At 43.3% G+C, this 26,957-nt stretch overlaps 1 protein-coding gene across 1 annotated transcript in view; it reads left to right on the top strand.

Annotated features, from left to right (window-relative positions):
* The window catches only part of SIAH3 (siah E3 ubiquitin protein ligase family member 3), an 87,580-nt gene extending 61,120 nt beyond the window's left edge, over window positions 1-26,460 (top strand). Inside the window, exon 2 of the mRNA XM_019500538.2 lies at window positions 25,867-26,460. Coding sequence (XP_019356083.1) covers window positions 25,867-26,460 — 594 coding nt within the window. The remainder of the gene's footprint in view (window positions 1-25,866) is intronic.
* The last annotated feature ends 497 nt before the right edge of the window (window positions 26,461-26,957 follow it).

Genomic DNA, 26,957 nt, shown 5'->3' with positions numbered 1-26,957 from the left:
AGACAGTAACTGATTTACAACCTAAAGGGTCGTTGCGTGTAGGTTTGCGCGTCGGGACAACCAATTGTGATGGGCGAGAAGTGTAGTTGGTTGGCCCTTATGGATGAAGGTAACGGTATAGGTGTTTGGATACTGTTCTGGACGGACGACGGTTCCTTTGTGGATACGCGGATGTGGCTGACGTGGATGTGGAATGGTAATCCAGACTAACTCGTTGGGTGTAAATTTTGGGACCCATGGTTTCGGGGCCCAAGAAGTAGATTCATCCCACAATGTTTTATCTGCATTCAGTGACATGATGACTTCGTTGTTTAATTTCGTCCAGTTTTTGAAGGTTCCGCCACCTTTTAAGCGCAATCGCTCTTTATAGAGGCCAATGTGTTTTTCTACTATTCCATTGGATTGGGGATGATACGGTAAGTGCAGATGCCAGGTAATGTTATGAAGGTGAGCATATTTGTCGAGCGCTGAGGAATTAAACGGTGGACCTCCATTTGATTGAATTGTGTTGGGGGTTTTCCAACTGGCAATTGCTGTAGTAAGAGCCAATATAATAGCGACGGCGTTGCTTTTTCGCAGGGGGATGACTTTTAGTTGCCGGGTACCAAGATCTACGATAACGAGTTTCTTGTTTGGAGGCTTCGCGCCTGGTAGAGGTCCCAACAGGTTTACTTGCCAGACCTTTCCAGGTGCAAATTGCTGCGCGTCTAGCGCTCCAGCCTGATGGTTTGTCTTATGACACTTTTCTTTGGCGCATGCTTCACAGGCTTGAGATATTCGTTCCCAATCGGACCTTGTGCCATAGGGTACGGGAGTTTCTGTGGTGGATCGCCATTGTAGGTGACTAGCCCTTGGTTCTGGGTGTCCCCAGTGTTCATGCAGCCACGTAAGGAACGGATCGAACTGTGGTTTGGGGTCGTCTGCTTTAGCAACTAAGACAACATCACTCCGGAGAGGGTCTTCTAGAAGCTTGTCGATGATTTCATGTACTGGATCAGTTTCAAGTTTATGCAACTTGGTGTGTTTTATGAGCGGTAGAACAATAAATTGGGATAACAGGTCCCAGATTCTTTCCCAATCCTCTAGGTTTTTCACCGCAGTCACTGTGCCAGTAACAATTTTGTAGACATATTGGGAATCAATAGCTATGATGGGAGTTGGAAGTGTCCCGTCGTGATGTTGAAGACAGTGGCGGATGACAACTTCAAAACCTAAGAGTTCATTTCTTTGGGCTGTAGCCCCTTCCGGGGCTCTGTGTAATCCCACATCATGGCATGGTTTGCAGTAGAACCCGTAGCCCCCTCCATTTCGAGTGGTGCCATCGGAGGCCATCCAGGCTGGGGCTATGGTCCCATAGAGAGTGAGCGTTGCGTTATCTTGTGCATCGGGACCGGGTGGCAAGTTTTCGCACTTCCAACAACACCAATGATAGTGGTAATGCAATACCATTTCGTTCCAAGTAGCCGGTTCTCCTTGGAACTGTGAGTCAACCTTTGTGGCGTCCAGCAAAGGTAAGAGAGTAGCAGCTGGTGCTCGAAGGCTTCCATGTCCCCGGGATAGTAATGTGACGAGTCTTTCTGCCAACAGAATTTTTCCAAAGGCTCCGTAGCGATGTTGTGCCGCCTGGACAGCTTTGTGTGAGGCATACACCAGTTCGTTTTGGGGATTATGGGCAGTGGCCCATACATGACTGGCAGTATATCCCAAAGTAATTACTAATGCCTCGGTGAGGTTAAGTGCTTGAAGTGGCGTGTGTTTCACAGCGTGGAGAAGATTACGAAGATCCTTTCTGTTTTTGTCCGTCCAAGGTGTGGCTTTCCGCAATTTGTCGCGGGTCTGACGCTGGAGTTTCGCCAATAGCGGAAGGTAATGCGGAGTGATGTAATGTTGATACCAATTGAGATGTCCCAAGAGCTGTTGAAATTGCTTTTTGTGCATTGGTAATGGCTCTTGAAGTGTACCGAGCTCCGGGGTTTCATTATGTGTGACACTGGATCTAGTTGCACCGGTAAATCTGGTACCTAGGAATGCAATATTCATCGTGGGTTGCAAGTTTGATTTTTTCAAATTAACCGTCCAGCCCTTAGCATGGAGATGGTCGACTAGACGGCGGGTGACCTCAGCAACAACTTGCTGATCACGACCCATAATGGCAAGGTCGTCAACATAACTCCAAATTTTGAGTTGTTTTTCCACTGGCAAAGGATAGGAAGCGCGAAAGTTTTTAAGTGTGTCGTTCATTGCGCCTGTGGCCAATGCAGGAGAGTTGCGAATATCCTTGTGGGCATACCGTCCATCGGTACATCATACCTTCGACACACATGTTCAAGATTCTGCTATTGTTAATAATTGGGATGGAGAAAAACATGTTCTTGAGGTTAAGGGTCGTCCCGTACCACTTGCCCCCTTGAAACCTCGCCATTTCATATAAACACTGGGGTAGCGTAAAAGCATTGGGTTGCGTAAGTGGGAGACACCGTTTATTCGCCTCGCGGAAATCCACTACAAGTCGGACTTCGTTGGGTTTTCCGGGCTTCGCGATTCCCCACCCTGGTGATAGGTGGGTACTGGCCATTATCGGTGTTATACATCCCTGTTGTTCGAGCCTCTGTAACAGGGTGACAAGGGCTTTCCGAAGATGTTGTTTGGTTAGGATTGGTTTATAACGCCATGTAGACGTGTTACGAAGCGTAGGTTGTTGTCGGTTGGGCTCAGCAATAAAGAATGGAAGAGCTTGAAATATTAAGTTTTTTAACTGCAGTGTTTTAATGCCTGGTACGCCCAAGATGTTCATGCCCCCTAGAACTGCTTCAAGGGTTTTTTTGTGATTGTGTATCCAAAATTTGACTTTTTCAGCAGTTGATATAGCATTTAGCCCTGGTACCATGATGGTTTTCGAAGTCTTTCTATGAGGTGTCGCAGGTGCTACGACGTTAATTTGTGCTCCCGTGTCAAGGAGAAAAGAAATCTTCCGTTGCATCGAGGGATTATCGGGGTGAACGATAATAAGGCTGGTATATGGGCGAGGATCCGAAGGGTCAGGCTTTTCTGTAGGGCCGCCGGCTCGCCCGGCGGCCACTACCCGTTTTTTGGCTTCTGGGTGTAATTGAATCCCAATTTTTCTGCTAGGGCCTTTTGCCCATCGTCCCTCAGGGCGCGTAATTGTTGTTTGGTCAGGCCGGACTCTTTTATCAGGAACCAAAACATGGCCTTTTCTTTAGGGGTCCGTCCTGGGACTGGTGGTGAGCCTTTGTAGGGTGGTCTGTTCACTTCAGGTTGTTTTATGGGGTACACTGACGATGGGTCCGGTTCTGTAGCACAATTGACACCCTGAGTTATCGCTGTTGGCTTCATGAGGGTTTGGATATGGCCCAATTGACTGAGGATGTTCCCGGCCTGTCCGTCTATTTGCGGGGTAAGGAGGAGGCGAAGAGTGATGGCATGAGATCCCCCATAGATGTCTATGCAAGCTTCCAAGGCTTCAGGGGTGATTGGAACCATTCAGGGTTGCGTTAGGAATCGATGTGGCCACGGCCCAGCGGCCTGTTTCTCCGTCAAGCCGAACCTGTTGTGTTGAATACCCATTGGCTGTGGGCCCCTGTCCCATGTGCAGTACGAGGTTCCTATTATTGCTAATAAAAGTTGTTCTGCCGACGCTATTTCCGGGCGGTCGTTGTGCCACAGGTGGGACTTGTTCACGATTTGGCGGGCTAGAAGCGCAGGGAGTGGTATGGCCCAGTGTTGGTTTTCCATGATTGGGCCGCGGTCGGTGGCGTGTCCTCCACTCCATGCAGCTTGACGGATGAGGAAGCTGGCCTCTTCCATGTCCAGTAATTCTGAGCCAAATTCGACTACCAGTCGGCCAAGCCAAATCGCCAGGGTTTCTCCCGGTTTAAATTTTGATAGCTGAAAAATATCTTGCATCTCTGTTCGGTTACGGGTGCGGTAGGTGGAAGTAGCGTGAGTTACGCCTTGTGGATCCGTTGTGTATTTTGTAACAACGATAGGGAAGGCCGTTTTCATGGAAGTCGGCGAAGACTTCATCGGTGGGGGCGGATTCTCCGTTGGTAGGGAGGAATATATTAACTTGGAGGTTCTTTTTTCTTCGTTACAGGGAGGCGGTAGCTGATGTTCCGGGGTTGGAGCCGTTGGGTCCGCCCCGTTGCACTCCCGTAGAGAATGAGGTAGTTGTGGACCTCCCACAACTCTGTCCTCCGCGTCCTTTTCTGAAGCTCCGCCCTTCTTCTCCGATTCTTTGAAGAAGCTGAGTTTTTCGCCGGCGCCATATTGGGGTGATGGTGTAGGTGATTGCTGCACAGCAGCATTTTTAGCTGTGACTTTTCCCAGGGTCAGAAGTTGGCTATTCAAATTTTCAATATCGCGCGTTGCTTTAGCAAATGCGTGGAACAGAACATTAATCATTTTTCCTTTTTTCCACTTGGGGCCTGCCCATTTGGTTGCGGTGCAACCCTCTGTTTCCAAGTTTTTACAGAGCTGGGTGAAGAGTTTGTGACTGGGGGACTGGGGCACCATGGTCGGACAGTTAAACTTGTCGGGGGGTGTTCCTTCCCCGCCCTCTCGTACGTGGCAGATGCAACGGGCAATCTCTTGGGCAGGGGTTGGGTTCACCCCCGCCGGCACTTTTGCCGCTGCCACCACCTTCACCCGATGTAGGGATATGATTCCCGCTTCGTCCCTGGGTCTGTACATAACCCCTTTAGCGCTCATAACACACCCTAGGGCCCTCACATCGAGCTGAGCACTCCACTTTTTCCCTTCTCCCACTTCACCCCTTAGGGAGAAGTGTCCAGTAACCGCATTCAGTCCTATTCCTCTTGCCTGATGGTAGGCAATGTGTGCCCATAATTCATCCAAATCGGACGTCAGGCAGTCCCCACTGCGCCATGGGCAGTTCTTTACTAGTTCCAACTCCATTGCGTCTTCCCCAGTTCCTGTTCGTGACGCCATGTCACTGCCGTGCACTGCAGTGAAGGGTACGAGACCTTTGAAGACCGTCAGGTGGGTACTTATGACGCTTGGAGTGGAATTAGGCACAGATGCTTATCGGTTGCAAAGCAAGATTATTTACTCACGCCGTTAAGGTGGTGAAAGACGGAGGTCAGAGATATTTGGTTAGTTATAGCTTAAGGTTCGAAGGTCGGTCTGCATGAAAGTCTTTCGTCGGGCAGATAAACGGAAAAAAAAATCGGGCCGGCAGGTCGGTGATTTACGTCTTAAGATTGGGTCGAGACGCGAGGGGGGCGCTGGCAAGTGATCAAGTCGTCAGTTACTCTGATACGTGTGATCAGAGGTCTCCAAGGTTCGTACGGAGGTCCCCCTTCTTCACGGAAGTGAAGATGGGTTTTATTTGTATATTAGCCAATTGTTTTTCGCCACGTCATAAATTTAATTAGAATCGCCAATTGTATAGTGGTCTTCGCTAGGGTGTTATCATAGGAACACTCCCGGACACTCCCCTGTCATTCCGACCACTTACAATGATTTATATAAAGCAAAGAAGGCAAAAGTTTTTATCTCTGTTAGTGGCGCAGTAATAAATTTCTTTTTGACATGCGCAGAAAAAAAAACCCTGTTATTTTCATCTTGTTAGTTAACCCTTAGTTACCTTGTATAGACTAAAACTGTTTTGATTAATATATTTCTTGCTTGTGGCATGGGCAGTACTTAATTTGGTTGTGACGTGTATATTTATGTATATTTATACACACACACACACACACACACAAAATTATCATATAATATGTCCTACAAATAAAGGCTGAAAGATTACACCCTTCCAGGTAGCCCCAAGCAATGTGTTGATAGACAGTTGGTCTAAAATAGACAACCAACAATGAAGTACAGGTGAGAATGTATAAATACAATTAAACAACAGTCAAAACACAAATATACACAGCTATGTATAGGTACGTATATATAACCATTAGGGAAGTGGGGTACCAGTAGTGTCCCTTAAGAAGTTTATACTTAACACTCTATTAAAATACTAATATAGAAAGTTACAATGTCCACAAAATATAAGGCACAGTGTCACAAACTAGGGGGCACTGTCCCACAAAATATAAAGTGCCTCAACAACCAGTTAGCTCAAGTTTCCCTGAAGATAAACTGACCCACAGCCAGGATAGCTCCTCTCCCCTGTGGGAATCCCTTCCCCAGCAACTCACGACTCCAGGGCCTGGATGGGTGGGCCTCGTCCCCTTGGCCGAATTGCTCCTTGTGGGTGGGGCCTCCCAAGCCACTGGCTCCCCTTGGACTGACGCCCACAGGTAGACCTGCACACTGTTGCATGCCTTCTGCTGGGGGTAAGAGGCCCAGGTCACCTTGTGTGGTGCCAGGGCTCAATCCACTCCCACACCTTCTGTGCAGTGTCTCCTGCACCAAGCCGCTAGCCTCATGCCAGTGGATGCAGACCTGAGCCACCTCAAGCAGCTCCCAGGTTCAAGCTCCATGCAGTACTGCCTGCACTGAGCTCCCTGACTGCTTGCCAGTGATCACAGATGTAAGCCACCTCAAGCTGCTCCCAGGGTCTGGGCTCTGTGCACCACTGTGTGCACTGAGGTCCCAGCCGCTTGCTGGGGGTTGCAGACCTGAGTTGCCTCATGCAGCTTCCAGGGTCTGGGCTCCATGCACCAGCCTGTGCACTGGGTCCCTGGCCTCACTCCAGGGGATGCAGACCCGAGCGACCTTGAATGGCTCCCAGGGTCTGTGCTCTGTGCACCGGCACCAACACTGCGTTCCCCATGGTGGAACTGGGGACGCAGTCACTCACGCTTGCAAAGAGGTGTCTTCAGGCTCTTTAGGCTGCTGGCCAGCTCACACCAGCTCTTCTTTGCCCATCCTCTTCTCCATTCCTCGACACGCCTGCCACATGCTGGACATGCAGCTCCTTTTATTCATTCTGGAGGCCCTGCCCCAGAGTGTTGTCAGACCTGCAAAGAGCAGGCTACAACCACGTCTGGGGTTCTCCTCTCCCCACCCCGCTGGGCAGGGGCAGGGCAAGTCCCTTCCCAGCATTACCTGATTGGTGGATGGCTCCACCAATCATAATGAAAATTCTCCAAGCCCGGGCATGCCGGGCTGTATCATTAAGTCCACCACACCATGAAAGGACATAAGTGTCACAAATGCCTAATACCAGCTGAGTATGGGGAGCATGGTTTCCTTAGGCACTCTGGAAGATCTCAAACTTCCAATATGACAGAGTTTTTCTCGGGGTCTTCGGAAGTGTCTCGTGCTGTCCTTCTGTTACGCTGTAGAATTCTCTGGACAGGAGGTGTCTCTTCTTTTGACTCTTGCACACGTAGCTAGCAATTATGAAATTATATATTACAGTAGCAAGAAACTACCTTTCAAAAAGAGAGATTTAGAGATGCCATTGTTCCCGTAAGAATCAAGTGTCTTGAGCTTATTTATTGATTACTTGATCCAAGCAATGTGAATGGATCTGTGCATTGGCAATGAGACATAAAGTCTTTACATTTGAGGGTTACTAGTTGTAATCCCACCTTGGGTAGCCGTGATCAGACATTATTACCCTTTGCTGACCTATTTTTTTCCCTGCCTGTGATTGCTAGATTCAGGTTAGTCAAGGTGGGGGAGCAGTAAGTTGGACCAAGAGGATACATCCCATTTTCCAGTATGAAATAACCTGGATGCTGAATACCAGCTCCTGATGGAAAACGGTAAACATCTGGGAAAGTCTGGTGCTGGTTGGCACTAACTGGTACCTGCTGGAAATAGCCTAACTTCTTACATACAGAGGTAGTTACCTCCACTTAGGCTCGTGGCATCTTGGCAGAGAAAATCAGTATCATTGCCATCTGTGCTGCATTTATTCTGAATTTCAGTCTTCAGAGCTGTCAATCTGGGTCCTTTCATGAGCAATCACATTAACTTAAAACTTTTTTTTGGAACAAAGCCCTTTAAACTTTCATTCTATTAATAGAGGTAATTTGCTTGCTGTAGGTGGAACATTGTCTTCTTGGCTAAATTGAGCTTTTTTTTTCCTACCTGCACTCCTCTGCATGGAAAGATGATGACTTCTGGAAGATTTATATGCAGAGAATTCAAGGGGGAGACAGGATAAGGAGCATGTTATGATTTGAGCAAAACAGAAAAATGAAATATTTGTGGCATAACTCACTATAATGTTCCCATGCAAATTCTCTCTTCCCCATCACAAAGCTTTATTAATGATGCAGCAGCATAATTTACATGAACCTTTTCGTTTGCTTTTAAAACCTAAGGATTGTTGTTTGTTTGTTCTCTTACAACCCTGAATACTTAAACCGTAGTCATACTTTTTTTTGTGATAGCAAAGTAATGAAGAATTATCAGTAGTCTTATATGTAGAATTATTTAAAAGTGAATCCTTTCCTCAAATACCTGTAAATATAATTAGCATGTAAAATATACTTATTCAAATCAACAACAAGCACACACCAAAGATCTTCAGCTATTCTAAAAATTGAACTCAGATCTCCTAAAACCCAGACCTTTGCTTTAACCACCAGAAATTCCTTCTATTTACAATTATCATTATTGTTCCTTTTTATTAGTTTTACAGTCCTGAAGATCACACTTGTGTACTAGAAACTTAGGTCTTGATCTATGTTCCACTGAAATCATGGCCGTGTGACCACTGTCATGGTTAGGCAAGAAAGTAAAAGTATTATCAGTTTACATGTTCTACTTAGTTTGTACACAACGAAAGGAGTGAGGATAGCAAACAGGCGGGAAATGTGATGGAGGAGAACAAAAGTACAGCAATTAGAGCTCTCTATCTTTTTCTCTTTCAGACACACACACACACAAATTGACACATGCAGTCAATTTAGTACATGTATTTTTTTGATGGCTCAGTTAGGAATTTGAAGTAATAATAATGATGATTTACAAACATCCCACAATAAGTGAGTCTTAATAAAGGATTTGACAGAAGAGAGATGGTTAGTGCTTGCTAAACTGAGATTGCACTGTGGTAAATCACACCATACATAAGGTACCCATTTAGACCTAGGTCATGCCTTTGATATATGACCAGTTGGCCTGTGCAAAGCGGCTAGAATTTGCTTTGGATTCTGCCAATTCGGGGGACAGTGATTAGATTCAGTGATTCGAATCACTATCCTGAATTAATTCAGCTCAGCCACTGCCAAATTGGCCAAATCTCTGAATCAAACAGGCTCCATCCCCTGCCTGCTCTCCCAGCCCCATCAATGGCTGCCCCACATGGCCCCAGCATCCTGACTCTTTAAAAAAAAATAAAGTCCCACACTCACTGACTCCTGCCACACCAGGGGGAGGGGGGAATCCCTGTTGCCCCCCACTGCCCTGTGCTACGTGACATGAGCCCCCAGAAGCCCCAATGGTCTCTGCAGCAGCCAGTGAGTACAGGACTTTTTTTCTTTTAAAAGTGCTGGGATGCTGGGGCTGGGCAGGGCAGCCATTGACAGGGCTGGGAGAGCAGGCAGGGTTCAGGGGGTACTCAGGGGGCTGGGAGAGCAGGCAGGGGATGGGACCTGGTGGAGGTCCCCCTATAGTCCCCTGTCCCCTCCTCCAACCCCCACCCCGTACTTACCGGCACGGGGCCTGGGTCCAGCTCCCTGTGTCAGTAAGCGGGGACTGCCCAAGTTGCTGAATCTCCAAATCTTTTCTGAATCGATTCAGAGGCTTTGAATCGATTTGGACCTTTTTATTGGTCTCCCGATTCAATTCAGATTTGGAGATTTGGCTGCCGAATCAGGCCGAATCTCCTCCGAATCGAATCACCACCCAAAGCTTTGCACAGCCCTAATGACCAGGACATAAACTTATGCCTCCAGAGTTGTAGTGAGACACAACTGCATTGTCACTGCTCGTTAAACCTTGTCCCAAACACTAAGAATATTTGGGCCTAGATTTGACCTACATTTGGCCTCCATGGCTGGGACAGGCATTACACATAAACTGGTTTAAGTGATCAGAAACTGGTTTAAACCTGTAACAGAACAGACATTCAGTGCACATAAACCAATTTGAAAATGACTGAAATTGCTTTGAGATAAACCTGGTTGAATGTAGTATCAGACTTAACTGATTTGGGTCAAACCAGTTCATGCAATGTCTGTCCCAGAGCCCTTGCTGGTTTAAGTTAAATCAGACTCCCCCAGGGGGCTGGACTCGATGATCTTCCGAGGTCCCTTCCAGCCCTAATGTCTATGAAATCTATGAAATCCCAGCATGGTCTCTGGGCTGGGTGGGGCTCTCTGCTCCCTAGCTGCAGCTCCAGCAGAAACTTGCAGGCACAGCAGCGCCTGCTGGCTTCCCTATGCCCACCTCCCCCATAACCCCCCTCTCACCACTCGCTGCTTAAGCAGAGATCCCTTCCTCCTCTCTCCCAACCGTAGCCAGCATGTGCTTTGCTAGCTAATGCTGTGTAAGGCAAATAGGACAGTGTCCACTTAGGGCTTTTCGGAGCTAATCAACAACTGAGCTGGTAATGTCCCTGCATTCCTTCCTTCAGAAAAAGCTGTTTAAGAAGAGCTTGAACTAATGAGTGAGGTTTTGTTTTCTGATGGGGGGCTAAATGCTGACAACAGAGATGATAAATGCTCTGTTACCAAGTGGTGGGGAGGGGGGGAGCTCCCTAATCACAATGTCCTGCTGGAGCCTGGCCATGCCCTCCTCAGCTCAGTCCTGTGGAAAAGAAGGGAGGACTGCTCTAGCACCCCCCGGCTTCTAGCCTAAGCCACTGCAGTCATGTACTGGCATTTTTTCAGTCCAGAGGGGATGTCTGTACAGTTACAAAGTGATTTAGCCTAGCCAGGTTAAACTAACCTGCAAAGATTGAATCATTCAGCTCAGGCTTTCTGAATGGCTGTCCCTAGCCCATGATTGAAACTTAATTCTGCAGTGGTTTGAATTTCAACATCAAATCTAGAAGCTCCAAACTTCAAGGGATTAGTATTTGGATCCAAGCCACAAGACTAGCATTTGAGGCAGCCCATCATGTGCCGCAACCCAACCAGGGCAAACATGTTACTGTGTCTGGAAAGAGAATCCTCACACAACAGTGAGATATTCCTACAGTTCCTTTACCAATAGCTGGGCTTGGGAAACCCTGCTTTGGTTTTCTTTTCCCCTAAAAAAAAGAATGTTTTGTGTCACAGCTCAGTAATCTCAGGCTGTGTTACTGAAGGAGTAGTTAGTGAATTTAAATGTCATGTAACTGTGGAAAGGTGGAAGCTATCTGATTGTAAGGGAAGAATTTCTGTTGTCGCAGGGTGGATTTGCTCTAATTATTTCAGATGACACCAACAAATCTGCTCTTCTCTGAGACATGCTGTTACTGTAGTAACTTGTAAATGAATATTGGATGACAAGTTATTACAGACAGTCTAAACTGGTAAGTCTATAAGCACAGCAGGGAACCAGTTCTTCTGTTTCTTTTCCTTTCTATATTAATTTTTTTCCCAGTGTGACTGTAAAACATAAAGTCATCTGGTCAGCTCCTCCTCCAGCCCTTGTGAACCCGGTCCTCTCTTTTCCAACTGAGCAACCCAGGACTATTTCATCACTTTGTTTTCAATTAGTTTGTATCATTGTTTTGCATTTTGCAAGGAGGATTATATGAAATACAGACTGAGTAAACTAAATCCTCTGCTACATCCTAAATTCTGAATTAATGCACTTTACAATCCAGTCCAAATAGGAGGCAGCCTCTAGTCTATCTGCACTATTCAGAGCAGGGGACACATTATTGTGACTCTGGAGTTCCTGCTGCTGGCTAAGGGTAGTCACTAATAGCGTCCTTTATGGAATCAGAGGGATGTCAAGCAAAGAACCTGTGAATCTTTGAGCCTCACTTTCTTCTTCACGGGTCTGCTGGGGCAGTTAAGTATGCACCACCCTTTACTGGGGGCAAACACAAATCTCAGTTTAGCCTAAAAAGGACAAGATAAGTAAAGGATATTTGATACATAAAAAGCCAGCATACACAGCAATTCACAGCATACAGTCACTTAGGCTACAATTTATATTCAGGCTGTAGTTCTATGCAGGAAAAAGGTTCAAGTTAATTTTTAGAAAAAACTAAAGTAGTGGAACACTGGAACATGTTGCTTTTGGAGGCTATGGACTCTCCACTGTTTAAGAACAGGTTAGACAGGAAACTGGTCAGGGTATATTTGATTTTGAAGGGACTGAATCAGAGGACCTCTTGTGATGCTGTCCAGCACAGTTTTTCTATGATTTTTTCAGCATGAGGTGGAAAATCTGTTCCCAGAACATTTCTAACATGTGTGGTACATTGACTGCAGACCATGCAACAGATTTAGGTACAGTAACTCGTCAGATATGCATAGGTTGATGCCAGCCAGATGTCTTGGCAACTTCTCTGTTTGTTGAAATCTCAGTCTTGACTTTTATGTATTTTATGCAATCTTTAAAAGTAACAACCATCACTATCTTGCCCTCAGGTTCCTATATGCACATTTCTGTCACCATCCTGCACGTGTTAAAAATATATGCAGGCTGTGTAGCATTAGTCAAAGTTTTCATTAGGAAGGTGGGGAGGGAGTGGAAGGAATAGTGAAGATGAAACTATGATCAGTAAAGATGGAAACACAATCAGTGTCACTTCTCTTTAGTGTCCAGTTCTGAAGATTCCAAAGTGTATTAAAATTCTAGATTCATGCACCTGGCCTGCCGGTCCCCACCTCTGCATGGGTGCTCGTGAACCTTCCACCTCGACCCAATAAAGCCAACATCACTGCTTCCTGGTGTGCTTTTTTGTTACTGTGTGGTGCCTGGGCTCCATCTTTCGATTCAGGAACCACAGCTGTTTGCATCCCTAAGTGATATCTGGTGCACTTACCACCTTGATCACATGCCCCTGCAAAACATGAAAAATGTCCCCACAACAGCACCCACAATGGGCTTCCAGTTGCAAACAGACAATGCATAGCTATCCAGAGTCATTAGTTTCTGCGAGATGATGATTCTTCTTACTCATCAGTTCTTTATCCACAGTGAAAAGACCTTTTCTCTTGGTGCGGCACTGCAGTGCCAGGGTAACACACCAGAGAGGCACAGACAAGACTCTTTTTATATCCTGGTGCCACAAGAACATTGCCACATTCCTGCACCCAAATACAACTCAGTCACAGCAGCTAGCGGCTGGTGACCAGACCTAAAAGCTGTGCTTTGTCCCCCAAAAAATCATCTGCAAATCTGCCAAGGCAGTGGTGGTTCCTTCATAAACACTAAGAAGTGCCAGTCTTGGTCTCTGGCTCTCTGCTAGTGCTGACAGCACATCCTCTACTTTTTTTGCTGCAGCCTCTTCAGCTACCTCATAATTCCTTTGAAAAGCTCCAGCAGAATCTTTCATTGAAAAAGAAGCTCTAGGAGTTGAGCATTTACTTTGGTCTTTCTTTTAAGAAAAGCACTGGGAAATGATACAGGCAATAGGCGATTTATGGGATTTCCTGGAAGAATTATAGGTATCTAACATCACGTGCACACACTTTGGGTTCCCAAAGGCTTTTTAAATATCGAAGCCACTGCTTCAGCAAACTGGGCCCAGCTGTGAGGAATAAATACCTAAAAGGCAAAATACTACAAATCTAATGTGGACACAGAATAAAACTGCAGATGACCAGTGATGGAAACCACAAGGCTGGTGTGCATGGACACATTGTTTTCTTGGTACATACCCGTGTATGATCTTATTGGTGCACTCACTAATTCAAATACAATGGCCTTGTGTAGAAAGAGGGTAAAGCAGCAGTTTCTCTCTAGACAGTGACATCTCATTAGAAAGAAGAGAACCATTAACACATTCCAGCAGTGCAGTGTCACCATGTCATGCCCGATTATGTTGCAAAGTGAGATTAGCAAAATGAGCTTGAAGTTGTCCTCTCAGCACCATTTGATAGTGGGTGAAAATAACTCCTTCCCTTGCCAAACCTCTGACTAATATACAGTACTTAAGATATTCTACTGATGCATTCATAATTAATAGGATTTTGTATAATTAAAATTTTAAATACATCTGTAAAATGAACCTTGGATTTGACTTTTTAATTTCAGATATGGAAGTTTGGCTTTGGACAAAGTGGATTTTTTTTTCTATTTCTTTCATCCAAGAGATTTTATAAAATCTCATTAGCATAGTAAAAAATAGCAGAAGAGAAATTAAATGGAGACCAGAATTAAAAGGATCACAAGTGTCTTCATCTTAACTTTAAAGTTATAGCAAGCTTAAGTCTCCATGTGGTGGGTAAAAATTGTGCGTGGGTGTACAGTAGTGGGTGGCAAAGCTTTTATGAGTCAAATGGAAGCTAAAAATGAGTGAAATAATAGCACTGGAATGTTGTTGTAGCTGTGATAGTACAGGAAATATGTGAGAAGTAAGGGGGTTTTTTTGGTGATATCTTTTATTGGACCAACTGTACTGTTCAGAGAGATGTTAGACAAAACTCTCCTCGGGTCATTTTGTGACTGAAAACTTGTCTAATATCTCTCCCAACTATACAATTGGTCTGATGAAAGTTATCACCCAAAATACCCTTGCTTTTCTGAACTAATGGGGACAGTTTCCATATAATTGAAGTGATGGGTCAGTGAGAGAAAGAGAGGCTGACAAGAAGAATATAGTATACACATCATATTTCAGATATATAATAAAATCCCCTTCAAGGATTTCTTTATAATTTTTGAGAGAAAAATTGCAACTTCTCTATAGAATACCTGGAACTCCTTCCTTGTAGTAGCCAGCAACAGCATCTCCTTAGGGATACAAGTAAAGAATTAAGTAAATTGAAGCCTCCTAGCCCCACCCTGATTGAGGGTGGTGGGTACAATTATAATTCAACCTCCATGGATATTTACAGTAAGGTGCAGTCTTTAATTCCATGATCATGTGCGTGCTTTTTTTTCATAAGATCCCTGCTTCTTTCAGTTCATGCTATGGATATGCATTAGGGATGAACCAGAGTTGCATAGTGAATGAGGTTGTTGTCCAAAGGACCTTTGCTTCATTTTTTTGCAAAAGTTGGAAGGACTGCAGTGAATGAGCCAAAGACAGCAGGAAGAGAAAGATTGAATCCCATCGATAAAGCAGTTGATTTCTCGAGAACTAAACTAGCCAGGCCCCTGCCTCAGAGTTTCTATGATGCCTGCAAAGCAAGTCACTTAAGTAAGACCTTTCACAAGGGGTCATTACTTCGAAAATGAAGAATATCTAAGTGCTCAACTTTAGAGTCTATGGTCTGATCTGAAGAAGTGCTGAGCACTCACAGCTGTAGTTGAAGTCAATGGGAGCTGTGTTTCAAACATTAAAATGCTATATAATGTTAAGGACTTTGAAAAATCAGTCCTTGGTGTTTCAAATCAGGCACTCAGGATTAACATTTTAACCTTCATCTGTCTGTACCTCATTTCCAAAATTATAAAATGGGTGATAATACCGGTACCTCATCCCACAGCAGCATCATATAAATTAATTAAGTACAGTATCCGAGTACATCACAAGCTATAATGATGAGCTCCACAGAAACATCCATCAGAAAGTTAATAATTCTGTCTTCAGAGCAGGGCTTGAAGGGCTTGAATAGAATGTGGCATATGGGGCATGAGGCCAGGCACTGAACAATGAGGAGAAATCAAAATATTGAACACTTCTTCATTAAGTGAGCATCATTTATTTTGTTCTGTACACTGAAAGAGGCAGTCCAAGAAAGAAGAGTGGGGGAAGGCACAGGCAAGCTTAATTCTAGCACTTCCTGTTTTTAGAGCGCTTGTCTTTTCAGCTGTAATAATGTTCTTTTATCACAAGGGGATGGTGCTTAATTTCCAAGGGCTTTTTTTTCCATTTTACTTTTTAAAATTATATTCCTCATGGAATTCCTCATACTGACACCCACCTGAGACATCAGTAGGGTTGGAACATCTAGATTTAATGTGCCAACATCTACCATATGAGCTAACAATGCAACAGTAGTAGGTTAGCAACTTGCCTGGGGACCAGCACTAGAGGGGGGTGAACAGTTTGGCAGTGGGTCTTACAGACACCTGCTGACAGCAGAGTAATGATAAGACTCAGGACTCTGGGATTCCGTGTCAGACTGTGAGGGTGCGCACTCTAGTGGGCCCAGACCCTTTTGCTCATTCTTCTCCAACTTGGGCCCCTTTTACACTTCCCCATCTAATCTGTCCTTGTCCCAGTCCTACCTCAGCTTTTTGTTCTAGTCCCATTCTCTTTCCTGCCCCTGCCTCAATCTTCTCTCCTTAGGCTTCTCATTCCAGACCTAGCCTACCCACATCTCTACTCCCCTTTTTTTGCTCCTGGGTTACTGGCTGATCCATCATCCCCTTCACTCATACTGACCATCCCCACTTGGCTTCCAGGTCCTGTTTCACGCTCTAGGCTCTTGACCCAATGTCAGTGTCACCACCCTTACTCCTCATTCCACTCTCTTCGCCAACCCATTCCCAGTTCCCCATCTCTATCCCACTCCTCAGCAGATCTGTCCCTCTGTAGCAGGAACTGAACTGATGTAGCTGATGTTAACATAGAGTGTAACAGTAGTGAAATGTAACCATGTTAGTTTTGTCCTGAAAGTAATTGAAAACTCCATTTTGTACACTTTTGCTTGACATAAGTGAATAAACTTTGTATGCCCTTTTATGTATGAGTGTGTGTGAAAGGGTAAATGGTGAGAGAATAGCATAGAGACAGGAAAAAGAAGATTTAACTGTTTATGTAAGCAACAAGGTGCCAAATGTAAGTTACCAGTCAGTAAACTAATTAATGGATGGCTGAAGAATCCCTTTGAGGCCTAGGGCACAAAGGAGATAACAAGGAGGAGGAATGCACCCATCCTGCCAAATGGGCAGAAAGAACACTCCAAGGCTGAAATACTAACTTTAATGACCAAACTGATCTTGGGCTGAGATAAGCTGAAGACAAAGGAAGAACAACCACAAAAACAAAGGCTGGGTTTGGAAAAATCCCAAGGCACTGAAATGAAGGATGCCAATCCTTATAAAAGAGGACTTTGAAAATGCCAAGTTGGGTGAACCTCTCTCTCAACTGCTGTTTCTCCGAAGCACAGACACGTCTGTTTCACCCCGCTTCAAGCTGCTATCGCCAGGATCTCTCTCATAATAACCACCCTGCCTGTTATCTGCATCTTCTCTCTTTCAATAAGGCCTGGGCCGGCCACCCAGTGCTATTGTTGAACAACTGCTGCTGGTAACTATAATGTCTGAATGGAATGGTTGTTTTGTGTTTGTGTGCGCCTGTGTGTAATGATGTGCATGATGATTTGTGTGTGTCTATATGAGAGGTGTTTCCAAACCTCTATGTCTAATTCATGTAATCAATAAACGCGGCATTTTGCCTTATCCCCCTTTATAAGGTCTCGCTCTTAATTCAGCAATTGAAATTTAAAGTAACACCTCCTCCCCTGACTTCCTTCTCATTAGCCCAGTCTCATTGCTCAGATAGACTGTTCCCCATTCCCCAGCTCCTCGTCCCAATTACTCATGCTAGCTACTTGTCCTTTTTTACTCTCCTCACCACTTAATTATGCCTTTTGTTCCTTCTGTATGTAAGTCAAATAGCTTCCTTCTCCAGCTGCACAGACTCAGAATCAGTGAGGATGTCAAGAACAAAGGAAAGAGGGGCTGCCTATTCTTAGCTCTGGTGCCCTGCCAAAGTCCAATTGGCAGCCACCCAGAACAATTGCAGGGAAAGCCCCACTCAACCCTGGGCTGGCACATGTCCAGTAGAGAGAGAACTTTCCAGAAATTTATCTGTAACAATCTAACAAGTCTCTATTGAGCATGTACAAATTGTAATTTTTTTCCCCACTTCTTAGAACTTTAGCAATGTTTCTAGGATTTTTCTCAAGGACAGCAAAGGGCACATGCCTGATATAAAATCCCCCTGCCTATTTCTAAGTCTCCACTGTAAGCATTAGGGCTTCTGTGTTTCTTAAAGATAAGGTATCCAGCATTTATGACTTGTGGAAAGCAAAATGTGTTTCCATAGCCTCCTTCTTAGTAACAACTGAGCCATTTGGGTTGCAATTAAGAAAAAACAATCATTCTGCAAAAGACAGAGGATGCATCTACACATTCATTAATGCACTGTAATTATGGCACATTCAGTTTAGTACCTGTTATTACAGGTTCTAAACTTAATGCAACATAATTGGTGCTACTGCACATTAGCACAGATGAACACTTTTTATGTGATGTTAATCTGCATTAGACTAAATCTACTGCACCTTTGCACATTAGCATGGTTTCTGCCAGCTGGACTAATGCACAGTAGAATTAGTCTTCTGAGTACTGTCTCATGAGACGTGACCACTGAGTATGGAATTTCAGGCCAAATGGTTAAAATTTGACACAGTTATAAGGAACTGACAACAGCATGTTACACTAGGAAGAGATGGACAATCATAATAAATGGTGGTGCTACCAGTTGGCCTATAATGACAGGGTTGAAAGATATTGATGTTTTTCCCTAACCTTTGACTGCAGCTGGCTGTACCAAGTACAATCTTTCATGCAGGCTACACTGGGTTATACCAAGTACAACATGATGGATAGGATAGGATATATATAATGTTTACAAGGATAAGCAGCAAAGCATTTACATTTAATGAATTCCTTATTTGACATATTTCTTTTAAAATGTGGCCCTGGTATTATATCCACAAAAGGAAATATGTTACAGAGAGATAATTTGCACATATAGGACTCTAGGATGAGAAATCATTGCTAAAGCTAGGACATGGGCGACTGGTGCCTCCCAAGTCTGGGGGGACACCAGATCGCTGACGGAGGGGAGGCAGTCCCCAGAGACCAATCTCCGAGCCCAGAACCACCAGTGGCAGAACTGGCAGACCCGGAAGTGCACTTTCGTCAGCACTTCCGGTTTTGCGGCTGGTGTTTCCAGGGGGTGCGCAGCCAATCTCAGAGGGTGCATGTGCACCCTTGACATATCGCCAATGAGCTAAGAATTTGTGTACGAGTGGTGTGTAATTTGCAGGGATCCCGGTTTTCTCCCCCCCACATTTTCGGATTTAAAAAGTAACCCAAAATCCACATTTTTCCATGATTAAAATGAAACACTACTAATATATAATGGCATTTCATTTTAATCATGGAAAAATGTGGATTTTTGGGTTACTTTTTTTAATCTAAAAATTGGAGATTTTTTTTAATCAAAGAAAACCAGGATCCCTGGTAATTTGTGCTAAATGAAAGGGAAGTAAGAGAAAAGGACTGCTTGGGTATCTAATTTGGAGAGAAATTACATATAGAAACACTGAGTTTGCTGTTATTCAGCAAAAAACGTTCAAGGATTGAAAAAAAAAAATTATCATTTATGTCCATAAAAGGAACAGTGACTGCTTCACACCTGCATGAGGTGTAAAATTCTAGTGGTGCAAGGGTTGATTTACCCTGTTGCGCCTCTGTAAAAGTCCAGCTTTTCTAAGTGCACTCAGGCTAATATTTCACAAGAAAACCAGTACTCGGGGACTGCTGCCTACTTGTCAGGGCTAGGTTCTGCCCTAGATTTTTCATGTGATCCTTTGAAAAGGCTCCCATTGACTTTGCTAGACTTTGGACCAGGCACATAACCTGTCTGAACAAATAAACAGAGCTGTTCTGAGAATTAATTAATGTTTGCCAAGTATCATGTGAGTACTACATAAAATACAGTTATATCAGTGCAGAGTGCCTATACAGACCTGATTATTCAGAGCATTTGCCCTTCTGTCAGAAATTCTTATTGGTCAGGTAGAAAATGAGTTGTTCACGTCACTACTAGTAAAGTTTTCTTAATGCATGCTGAAGTATTCATTTTTAAATTGTTAGCTAACACAGAAAGCTGTCAGCTATAGCTCTTAGTCATCAACACAGGAGAAGGTATTTTTTTTCCCTCTCACATGCATGAAAGTAAATCCAGAGTTACTTCACTGAATTAGATTATTATGATTATAATCCAGTAGTGCTAACAGGCCTCAACCATAATCATAACCCCATGATGCTAAGTGCCAAACACAATCCAGAGAACTTAAAATCTTCATAGAAGAAAAACAAAAAGGGCAGGGGAAAGGAAGCAGTACTAGTTCTGTTTTTCAGGTAGAGAAATGAAGCACAAAAAGATTAAGAGCCAGATTTTTAAATGTATTTAGGAGTTAGGTATTTAAGAATGAGGGGCTAGAGCCAATAAAGGACTTGGGCACCCACAAGCTAGTTACTTGTCCAGAAAGTAGAATATGGACTCCTGAGTTGCCATGGCCATTTTTACAATGTCCAAGGGGGTTAGGCACCTCAGAAGAGTGATCCAAGAAACCTATGTGCTGAGCAGCAAGCAGCCTAAAACTAGCAGATAGGTAACTCTATTGAAATGGCAGCATCTCAAACATGTCTGCCTGCAATCCTGAATTATGTGACTCCCAACCACTTGGGATCCACAGCCCAGAATCCTCCTGGCTCCTCCTCATTCAAAGAACTAACCAGGGGTCATTTTTTTTCCATTGAAATATAGTGATGATGCTGCCTCTTCAAACAAACGTATTGAGGGTAGGTGCCTCCAAGGCATAAGCAGCAACTGAGCAGGTGTTTTTTGGATCACAATTTTGGACTTAGTTACCAAATCCTTCATCAGATCTAGCCTTAGGCACCTAAATGACTTTTCCACAGATCTTCTGTGTGAATTTGAGCAAGTCATTTATAACCAGAATTTTAAACATAAGCTAACACCTAGTTCCCATTGAAATCTTTAGGAGCTAAGCATCTGTTAGACATCTGGCCCTAAGTGATCTCCTCAAATTCAAATAGAAAATCTAAAGAAACCCAGGGAACCCATCCCAGTTCTCATAACTCTAAACCTTCCACTCTTATTTTGAGAAACGTAGTTAGGTGTGTTAATCTGAAGTCAGGCAGAAAGGCATAAGAAGCATAGCAGAAGGCACAACTCATTCAGAAAGGCATAAAATGTATAGCATCTAATGAAGTAGTTGTTGCCTATGAAAGCTCATGACTCTCTGAACAAGATAATCTCTAAGATGCCCCTATGCCCTGCCTTTTCTAAAAATTGGTAATTCAATCAATGTACACTATGTTCCTAAATTGCCCCTTGGCAAGGAGATCAGATAGGTATTGTTCTCAACCAGTTCCACAGAGCCTCAGAGTCTTTAAATAAATTACAACAAAAGTTTGAAAAGTTTGAAAACTTAAATTAATTTACTGGAACTGTGTTCATGCCTTTTTGTGCATGTTTTACAGGTGCAATTCATGTCTATACAGAGATCCAGTAATGGCCTATCCTCCACTGAAATCCCACTAACACCCCAAGGACATAAAGCACTAGTCAAGTAAATGAGATTTCTGATAGCAAAGTTCACTGAGACAGTGAATTTTAAACAGATTCTTCAGAATATTTGCAGAATATGAATATCAAACCCAGAAGTGTCAGCATGCGTATCCAAAATCCCATTCCAAGGATTACTTTAATTCAGTCAGAGGATAGTTTTTATACCATGTGACCTTATGCCCATTCAAAACAAGTTGAATATCATATTTTAAATGCAGATCTGAACTAAAAAAAATTCAGCCCAAGAATTCTTTGCTGAAGTGATTCAGGAAATAATAGAGAGAGAATATGCTTGAAAAAATCATGATTTGTTCACAGAAATTTCACAACTAGAAGAGGTGAAATTCACTGAATAATTATTCATTAAAATAATTTGCCCAGATCCTTAGCTATTAAAGAGTGATTGTCATAGTATGATATTTGCAGAGACATGTCTTTTTTTACCTTGACTACGATTCAGATGGATGAGCTACGATTACACTCCATGCTAGTGTAGCTTATCAAATTAGGAGAATGCATTTTTAAATTCAATTACATCCTCAATGGAAATGGTTTCTCTGACTCTGGTAATCTTTGGAGAGGAATTACATACAGTCTATAAAGCTTCACATTTCAAAACCTAATTTTAAATGTTATTCCAGAGGTTAATTTAAGATCCATCTTCCAAAAGGGAAGTTAAATAAAACTGATAGAAGGTTGGAATTTGTTGAGTGTCTGAGAGGTTTATCAGCATGTGAGTATGAGTTCATTAGTTTTAATTAGTATAATCACTAATGTTGCGTTAACAGTTTGGTGAGTGAAAGTAATTGCTCACACCCACTGTATTAGATCGGGAGATTAGAATTCATTTTATGAAGCAATTAGCATTTCAGATATTTAAAAAAAGGCATTTTATGATCAGCCATCACAGTAACCTCCTTCACCAAAAGATAGTTTAAATTAACCACAACTTTCATCTTAATAGGACGCAGGAATTAATGCAGAATTAAGTGTGAACCTGTCATCTCCAGCAATCCCTCCATGATAAGCAGTCAGTTAAAGGCACAAACCCTGATTAGTTTATAAAGACCTGTTTTATTTTCCACACAACACCAGTCATTTATCAGTCTTGGATTCAGTGTTTTGTAGCAAGGTCTATAGTCTTCAATTTCATACAACAAAATAAATAAAAATGCAAAAGGAAAAAATAGAACAGATTATAGTAGTTTGGAGAAATAATTATCTAAAGCAAGCACTAGATGTTTCAATAGCAATGTTTAAATGGTCCATTATTCTTTCCATCAAATATCAGGGACAGAATAAACAGGGTCTTGGTGAACAGCATGTATTAGAGAGTAGTGCATTTAACACTACTCCCTATCCACTACACTTCTGCTGGTTACTTATCAAAATTAGACAATTGCCTGGAAAGCCTGAACTCTACAGTCACACCTGTGGTGTTAACATGGATCATTTAAGAAGTGGAAGGATTTATCTGAGTGGAAACCCACCAACATATCTTGGGTGACAAATTTCAAACCATGTAAAATAATTTTTAAAGCCAGAATATCAAATTTTTCCTCTCATGGTTCTATATTTGCAGTGTTATCAATGGGTACCCACAGAAAAATAGTAAGGCACAAGATTTATAACTGATATAGCTAGCATGTCGTCACTAAAATAGTTTATATCAGAATAAGTTTCTATAAAATAGAAAGAGATTTCAGTCCAGGACATGTGGCAAGAAAGGAGAGTTAGGCTTCAGATTTTGATATTCTCGTGCAAGCCGCAAGGATGTATCTACAACAGTGTTTCTCAACATTTTTAGATTCAAGACACCCTTTGTTAGACTTAAAACACCCCTCAGAAAATGCTAGCTTTTACTTTTCACTTGCTTTTGACGATAGAAAAATAATAGAGACATTTTTCTGTTGCAAAGAACTCAGAAAGACCACAATGGGACAGAATGTTTTAATACTATGGATTCCTATTTGAAATCTCTAGGCTTATTTTATTAATCATATTTGCATATCTACCAGTGCTAACATTGTGTGGCACCTCACAGCACGCCTGAAAGGATCTCAAGGCACTCCAGAGGGCCATGGCTCCCTGGGTGAGAATCACTGGTCTATGTAGCCCACCCTCTAGCCTAAATCTGCTCATGACGGTCTACATTATAAACAACCCTAAAGTTACCCTGCCATGGCAGTCTAGTGGTTATCCTAACCCTGGAAGCTGTCCTGAATTCCAGGACCTGACATTAAGTCTGCTCCTCATCTGCCTCTTGTTGCCATATGTTCAGCCATCACCCAGGTGCAAGAGACTGCAAACACAGGAAAACTGCCATCATCAGTCCCACTGACCTGTGTCTATACCTGACTTCAAGCCCCTTTTTTTTCCAGCTCCTCTACTGCCTCATAATTAGAGCCAAGTTAAAAACAAGAAGCTTCCTGATCCTCAAGTGGAGGCCTTCTACAGATCAGTTTGACCATAACTTGTCTCTCCTTCTGGGTTTGGCATGCAAACTCAGCAAGCTAATATTAGGCAAGGAGGGCAGCTTACGTGGCTTAAGCTAGTTGATGGCAACCCTGAAGGTTGCTCCTAAAGAGCAATGTAGAAATACCCTCTCCTTCCTTCCAATGCTAGAAATCTATGCAAAAATGCCTAAACAATCCTGGCAGCAGAGACTAAAACTTAGGACCCTCCCCTGAGTTCCTGAAGCAACGTGCTGCAGAATCACACTACCTCTTGTTTGCTCCCTGGACTGTTTATATATTTTACATCACATAGTCATCAGATAAAATGTTTAACTAGCAACGGGGGGCAAAGACTAAAATCCGAGGCTCCCTGTCTCTAAGGCACTGCCCACCTCATTGGGCCACAGAGTCACAATTCCTATTGCTAGCTGTCCCTTTGGCTCCTTGAAACTTTCACTCTTTCCTGTCCAGGGGTCAGTCTGCTATGGGAGTGGTGGAGAGTTCCGTCAGCCTTGCATAACATATGTCTGGTGCTTCTGGTGGTGTCCTGAGAAGCAGGAGATGTAGGTTCAAACCCCATCAAAGTGCAAAGTGGCCTACAATCCAGGTCTTCTACTTTTTGGGCAAGTGACTTAGCCATTAGGCGATTGGGCAAAAGGTGGGCACCACCCTCATGTCAAACAGTCACAGTGCCTCCTTTCCTGCTCAAGCAGTTGGGGACCTGAACAGAGTTTATTCACTTTTCCAAACAAAGTGGGAGCAGAAGAAAATGTAAGCAGAGTTGTTCAACTATGTGGCCATAGTGGAATGCATCTGAGCATGTGCAGTAGGACATCTGGAGAACTGTATAAAGCTTTTGCATCTAAGGCAGAGATGCCTACAGGGCCCACAAATAATCTAGGAGTCTGACAGAATTCTGGCTGCTAAACAGAGTGAAATAAGATCACATTTGGTGATTTACACACTGAAGAACCATCTAAGTGGCATTTAGGTGCATTAGAGAAAAATAAGATGGGGGGTGGCAGGGTTGGACATAATCACAAGTCTCCAAGAGCCAGGGTTTTATGCATAGGTGTGTATTGCCTAAGCCTTAAAGCTTGCCTACCCCTGACGTCATTCTAGAATAGCCAGGAAAACTATTCCAAAAGTAACATCATGTGTTACTGTGAAATATAATAGTGCTTTTTGTTTCTCTTCAGCTTAGTCCACTGTCAAAGTAGATTAAGATAAACAGAAGCAAGACACTCTTATTCCTGAAGAAAAAAGTCCACACGTGGAATTATTCAGGAAGACTTATTGCACTTTAAATGAGCACTTTATCTTAATCTGAATTAACTTTCAAATGTAAAGGTGCTCTAAATCTGCCATCTATCCACCTTTGAAAATCTTTTGAGAATTATGGATGAGAAGGCATGATTTAAACACAAACTATTTTTATGCACAGAGAAAAATAATGAGGGCATCATACACACTAAAAATTGATTTTTGGTTCACAAATTATGGGTGTTATAAAACACGTTATTTCAGGGGGGGAAATGTGTCCAGATTTGCCAGAGTGTATTTCATTATATGATAAGAAAGCTATAAATATTTCATTTTCTTGTTCTCAGCTCTAAGAGCATAACTGCATAAAATGTCCATGCTGTTCTTGGGTTGTTTCTGATTTGGTTTTAGGAAAATGCAGATCTTTTTCTTCTTGAACTAATGAAATGACTCTTTAAACTCATCCATCACTTTCATTTAAGGTGATTTATGATGGCTAAACTAGTTATTATCTCTTCTCCTCCAGAACAAGGCAGCTGCCACCCCCTTTTGCTGAACAAATTCAGATCTTGCTCTCTGCAGATCAGTCCACAAGGGTGCTGAGTTCCTTCAGCTTCTGCTGACGTCAGTGGGATTTACAGGAGCTCAATAACTTTCAGGACCAAGTCCTATAGATCTGTCTCAGTTTACTGTCCAGAGTGTTCCCCAGAGTCCCTCATGGTTTTTCTCTTCTTCTTGCAGCATGCATCAAACAGGTGTGCAGTCGCTCAGACCTCCACGGAGCAAAGCAGTCTTCATCCCCACCATCCCCACGAGGCAGTGCATGATCCACAGCTGATTCCCTGCACCTGCCCTCTGTTTTCTTGCCAATGGGAAGGCCATTTGGAAGTAGTGGTCTCACATCTGAGACAGACTCATAGCATCAACATCCTTCATGGGGCAGAGATTGTTTTCCTGGCTACGGACATGCATCTCCCTGCACCAACAGATTGGATAATCATTCATTCTTGCCTGGGCCACCAATTTTTGCTGGTACTCAGGAAGCAGGAGAAATATGAAGGCCACCCTCAGTTCTTTGCCACCATGATGCTGATCGGCACCCCAACTCAGGCGGATAACTTTACCTACAGGCTTGAGCTCAACAGAAACCAGAGGCGTCTGAAATGGGAAGCTACCCCAAGATCAGTCCTGGAGTGCATTGACTCTGTCATATCAGACGGTGATTGCCTTGTCCTTAACACCTCACTGGCTCAGCTCTTTTCTGATAATGGAAGCCTGGCTATAGGGATTGCAATAACTTCAAGCAAAGTTCACACTGCTGAGTTGGAAATGTGAAGAAGCAGAAAAAAAAATAGCAAAAGAATAATGGTACCTTCCTGCAGATTGTGAGAGCCAGAACTCATGGACTTCTTTTGGGGGGTCTCAGGTTTTTTGTGGTATTTAGTATTGTCCACAGTGGGCATTCTGTAAACATCCTGTGATTCCAGTCTCCGTGTGATGTATTCGCTGTTTTTGTTAATACAATTTTATGAGAAATTTTAAAGATCATAATCAAGTTATTGGCTCCATCAAAATAATGCCGCAAAGTCTCTCAAGTAGAGGCTGTCTTTATGGAAAAGGCAGTCCAAGGGACCCAGTGAATCCTTGGTTTGGATAGACTAGAAAAAATCATTTATTTTATTGTTTATCTTGTTCCTGGGTACTAAGTAGGCCTCTGTGACTGATAGTAAGGTAAAATAACCTAGCTGAAGCAGAGGCCAACTGTGGTCCTTGTTCATTAGCAACTTCACAGGAATCAGCAGACTGCAATTAATTTGCCTAAAATGAAACAG

This window comes from Alligator mississippiensis, chromosome 1 (assembly GCF_030867095.1).
Source record: "Alligator mississippiensis isolate rAllMis1 chromosome 1, rAllMis1, whole genome shotgun sequence".
Lineage (NCBI taxonomy): Eukaryota > Metazoa > Chordata > Crocodylia > Alligatoridae > Alligator > Alligator mississippiensis.
This window is presented reverse-complemented; position numbering and strand designations above follow the sequence as displayed.